Raw genomic sequence first — 5,114 nt, 5'->3', positions numbered from 1 at the left:
CGGGGCCGGCTGAGCCCTCCTGTGCGGACGAGAGGGGAAAAGCGGGGAAATGACAAAGCACCGCGGCTCAACGCCGTTCTCGGGCTCTGCCGGCTTCGCTCCGTCCGCCCCCGGGGCCGCCGCTTCACCGGCGCAGCGGCGCCCCGCGCGTGGGTACCGGGAGCACCGTGCGGACGCTCCACGGGGCGCGCCCCCCGCTCCCGGCCCCGCCGGTTCCTAACGCGGCCGTCGGGGCAGGGACGGGGCGGGCGGGGGCAAAACCCGGCTCGGATCTCCCGTCGGGGCTGGGCCGGGCACGGCGAGAGGAGGATTCCTCCGCACCGCCCCCGACGGCGGCCCCGAGCGGCGCCCGCCCCCACGGCGCGGGGCGGGGAGGGGCGGCGCGGGGCGGGGCGGGGCGGGCGCCGCTCCGGGGCGATCCGGGCCGGGCTTTGCGGCGCGCCCCGTGCCGGCGTCCGCCCGGCCTCCGGCGAGAGCCAATCAGGGGGCGGCTGCCCGCACGTGGAGCCGAGGGGACTCAAGAGCGCCGCGGCCGCCGCTCACTCCCCCCGTGACGGGCGTCCCGGCGGCACCGGGGGGCGTCCGCGCCGCCGCCGCCATGAGCGGCCCTTACCCCGAAGAGAGCTGCGCCGAGCGCCCCGACTGCAAGAGCAAATCGCCTACGCTGCTCTCCTCCTACTGCATCGACAGCATCCTGGGCCGCCGCAGCCCCTGCAAAGTGCGGCTGCTGGGCGCAGCTCCCAGCCTGCCCGCGGGGGCCGCCCGCTCAGAGCCCTCCGACGGCGCCGCGCAAGGTGAGCACCGCGCCGGGCCGAGCGTCCTGACCCGGGTGGGAGCCGGGGGGAGCGGGGCTGCGGCGAGGCCGGGGGGGTGCCCGTAGGCTGTCTCGGTACCGCACGGATCCCTCGCATCCAAAATTCCCCCCGAAAAAATGGGAAAACGGGAATTTCTCGGGAGGGTTTATAAAACGCAGAGCGGACGAGCTCCAGGCCACGGGATAGAAGTAGCCCCGGGGCCGTTGCGGCCTCCGCACCTGGGGCAGCTCCGGACCGGACGGGACTCTACGGACCATGCGAGGTGATCTCAGCCCCGCGCTCCCTGCGCTGACCGCGTCTCTCTCTTTCTCTCCCCCCCGCACCCTCTCTCCTCGCCGCAGGCTCCCCGAAGAGCAGCCCCCCCTTCGAGCCGGCCGAGCTGCACTTGCCCCCCAAGCTGCGTCGGCTGTACGGGCCGGGCGGCGGGCGGCTGCTGCCGTCGGGGCCGCGCGGGGAGCGGCCGGAAGGGCGGCCGGAGGGAGGCGCCGGGGCCGGGGCGGCTGCCGGGGCAGGGGCCGGTCCCGCGCCGTGGGACACGCTGAAGATCAGCCACGCGCCGCAGGTTAGCATCAGCCGCAGCAAGAGCTACCGCGAGAACGCGCCCTTCGCGCCGCCGCCCGCCCGTGACGAACCGGGGAGCGGAGCCCCGCACGTCGAGGAGCGGCCCGGCCCCGCCGCGCCGGCCGCCGGGGAGGAGGAGGAGGACGAGGAGATGCTGGAGGAGGAGGAGGACGAGGAGGAAGAGGAGCTGGAGGAGGACGACGAGGAGGAGCTGCTGGGCGAGGACGGCGGGGGGCTGCTGGAGGAGGCCCGCCGGGGCACGGGAACGGCGCCGGGGGCGGAGGGCGGGGGGCTGTCCCCCAAAGAGGAGCTGCTGCTGCCGCCCGAGGACGGCGAGGGCAAGGACGGCGAAGAGAGCGTGTGTCTGTCGGCCGGCAGCGACTCCGAGGAGGGGCTGCTCAAGAGGAAGCAGCGCCGCTACCGCACCACGTTCACCAGCTACCAGCTGGAGGAGCTGGAGAGGGCCTTCCAGAAAACGCACTACCCCGACGTCTTCACCAGGTACCGGCACCGCCGGGGCAGCGCGGGGCGGGGGGACCGAGGCGGGGAGGGAGAGCCCTCGGGGCTATTTTTACGCCGACGCAGGGCCCGGATCGGGTTCGCGCTCCCCGCGCGGGTCGGAGCTGGGCGGCCCCGCGGGGCGCGGATCAAAGCGCCGCCGGTAAAAATAGCGCCCGGCGCGGCCCCGCCCGGGGCCCCGGGGAAGGGAGGGGGAAACCGGGGGCCGCCCGGCTGCGGGGAAGGCAGGGGGGGACGGACACGGCCCTGTCCCGCCGCGTCCCGAAGGGGCATCGCGGATTTCTCGTTTGTTTTGTAGGAAAGGTGCGGAGGGTCCCACGGGGGGGATCCACTGCCGGCATCGCCCCGGGTCCCGCGCCGCAGGCGGAGCTGAACGCTTCGGCGTCGCCCCGTTCGTTTGGGTTTCATTGCAATTTTACGTTACCCGTCCCGGCGAAATGCCGCGGGGCTGCGGGGCCGGGAGCGCTTCGCTAGCGCCGAGGTGGCTCCCGATACGCGCTAATTGCGGGCGGCGGGCGTAGGGCCGGGTGCGGGTGGCTCGGTGCCGGCTCTGACGCGCTGTCCCCGCAGGGAGGAGCTGGCCATGCGGCTCGACCTGACCGAAGCCCGAGTGCAGGTGAGTGAGAGGCGGCCGCGCTCGGCGGGACGGGGCCGGGCCGTCCCCGCGCCCCCGACGGAGCCCCCGCGGCCGAGCGGTGAGAAGGAGGGGCCGGCGTCGCCAGCAGGGCTCCGTAAAAGCGCACTTAGCACTGAACAAACGCGGCCGTCGGGAGGCGGACTGCCGGTTGCTTCCCGCCGCCCGCCGAGGAGCCGCTTAACGCCGTCCGATCGCCCATTTTTGATAGCGACGAGCCGCGCGGCTTTAATGGCGGGCGCGATGCCATTAGAGGTGTTTGCGCCCCATTCCAGAGTGCATCGCCCGGCCCGCGCCTCACCGCCACGGCGACGACAAACACGGGGCGGCCGCTGCCAGCGGCGAACAGATGGCCCCGGCCGCGGCCGCGCGAATCACTCTACAGTTAAAATCGGGCGCTGATAACGCGCCATAAATTCCATATGGCTCATCGGCTACGCGACGGCCCCGCGCATTAGTGGCGCTGAGACGGGCCCCGCGCTGTGTTGACACATCGCTCCATCGTCACACAGCGCCGTGACGGCGGAGCCGCGCGTTCGGCCCGGGGGCACGCGGCGTGGGAAAGTTAAATAGCTCTGTCGGCGAAAGCCCCTCCGCCCGAGGGAGGGGCACGGGGAAGGGAATACGAATTAGCGGAGCCCCTCCGGCGGCGCTCGGCCTTCCTTCGGGCTCCCTGCCCGCGGGATGCCGCAGGGATCCCATCTGCAGCGGGAGCGGTGCCGCCGTACCCGAGGGAAAGCGGCCGCGGGTGGGACGCGAAGGAGCGCCGGGAGCCTCGCCAGCTGCCGAAGCGGCACTTTCCTGCACTGTGCGAGAACCTCTCGTTCCTTTTTCCCGGCGGTGTTTTCTCCCCGCTGGGCTACAGCCCGGCTTGGCTCGGGGCTTTTACTGCTGGGGAAGGGGAGAAAAGAGGAAAGCGGCGGCAGTGTTCCGTATTGTCTCGTTTTGGAGAACGGTTCTGTTTCGTACCGTACAGAGCTGCGTGAAATACGGCCCCGAGGGCGGCCCGGGAGCTCCGTCCGCGCTGCGGGCGCTGCATAAATTCCGTTGCTGCGCTGTGCGGCCACAATTTCGTTCTCCCTTAAACCGGAGGAGAGCGCGCGGCCGCTGCTGCCCGCGAGTGCTGCCTTGCAGCGGAACGCGTTCAGCGCCAATTCGTTCCGTGGGGAAATAATACCGCCGCAGCCGCGGGGCTCGGAGCGGGACTCGGCCCGGGCCCGGCGCAGTGCTAACGCCGCTGTCTCTCTTGGCTTTGCAGGTATGGTTCCAGAACCGTAGGGCTAAGTGGCGGAAGAGGGAAAAGGCTGGGGCTCAGACACACCCCCCAGGTTTGCCTTTCCCTGGTCCCCTGTCCGCACCTCACCCCCTCACTCCGTACCTTGATGCTAGTCCTTTCCCTCCTCACCACCCAGCTCTAGACTCCGCCTGGACCGCCGCCGCCGCCGCCGCCGCGGCCGCCGCCTTCCCGGGCCTGCCGCCTCCTCCGCCCGGCTCCGCCGCGCTGCCCCCCGCCGGGACCCCGCTCGGCCTCGGCACCTTCCTGGGCGCGGCCGTGTTCCGGCACCCCGCCTTCATCAGCCCCGCCTTCGGCAGGTACCGGCCCGGCCGCGGCGCCCCTCCGCGGGGCGGAGCGCGGAGCGCGGATCGCGGAGCGGGGTCGCGCCGCGGAGCCCCTCCGAGGGGCCGCTCCGCCGTTCGAATCGGGGGCGCCGCCGATTGGGCGCCGCGCGGGTCACGTGCCGCCGGCCCGGCCGCCGATTGGCCGAGGGCCGCGCGCTCCGCGGGGCCGACGGACGGCGCGGTGCGTCCGCGCCGTCGGCGCGGCGCTGACGGCGCTCTGTGCTTCCTTCCTTGCAGGCTCTTCTCCACCGTGGCCCCGCTGGGCAGCGCGCCCGGCGCCGCCGCTCTCCTGCGGCAACCGGCGCCGGCGGCGGCCGAGGGCGCGGTGGGCGCGGGGCTGGGGGAACCGGGCAGCGCCGCCGCCGACCGGCGCGCCTCCAGCATCGCGGCGCTGCGCCTGAAGGCCAAGGAGCACGCGGCGCAGCTGACGCAGCTCAACGTGCTGCCCGGCGGCGGAGCGGGGAAGGAGGTGTGCTGAGCCGCCGGGCGGCCAGGGCGGCCAGGGCGAGCGGAGCCAGACCGAACGGGAGTGTGAATAGTAATCGTAATTAAGAACGAGAATCGCGGGGAGAGGAAAGGAGAGGAGAGGAGAGGAGAGGAGGACCGGCGGCGGAGCCCCGATAACGTTGTCCCGGCGGCAGCGCCGTGCGCCGCGTTTCCCCCCTCCGTCCGTCTCCGGTGCTAACGCCGAACGAAGAGCGGCGCCGGAGCGCGGCGAACCAAAGGGAACGGCACTGCCGGGGCGCGGGGCCGCGACTCTGTACATAGCGTTGTTATAAAAAAACGGAAAGGAAACCGACGCACTGCAGAGCTTTGTATATTTGAGATGACGATGTTATAAAGGCGTTGCACTCGGAGTCGCGGTGTGCGCGTCTGTGGCTGCGCGGGGCCGCGGGGGCCCGGGAGGCGGCGGCGCGGGGCGCTCCGTGCGCGGCGGGCGTTGCGACGGCGGGCGGGGGGGCGGC

The 5,114-nt window shown here is 73.0% G+C and overlaps 1 protein-coding gene across 1 annotated transcript; it reads left to right on the top strand.

The window, feature by feature from the left end:
• Positions 1-598: 598 nt before the first annotated feature.
• Positions 599-4,627, top strand: ARX (aristaless related homeobox; the record flags this gene model as incomplete). The annotated part of the gene is made up of 5 exons (XM_079549856.1): positions 599-794; positions 1,157-1,877; positions 2,466-2,511; positions 3,788-4,122; positions 4,387-4,627. 5 exons carry the CDS (start codon positions 599-601, stop codon positions 4,625-4,627), a joined length of 1,539 nt encoding a protein of 512 aa, XP_079405982.1.
• Positions 4,628-5,114: the final 487 nt, after the last annotated feature.

The sequence above is a fragment of the Tetrao urogallus genome, assembly GCF_951394365.1.
Source record: "Tetrao urogallus genome assembly, chromosome: 1".
In the NCBI taxonomy this organism is placed as follows: domain Eukaryota; kingdom Metazoa; phylum Chordata; class Aves; order Galliformes; family Phasianidae; genus Tetrao; species Tetrao urogallus.
The sequence above is the reverse complement of the archived record's forward strand: the minus strand, read 5'-3'. Positions and strand labels throughout refer to the sequence as shown.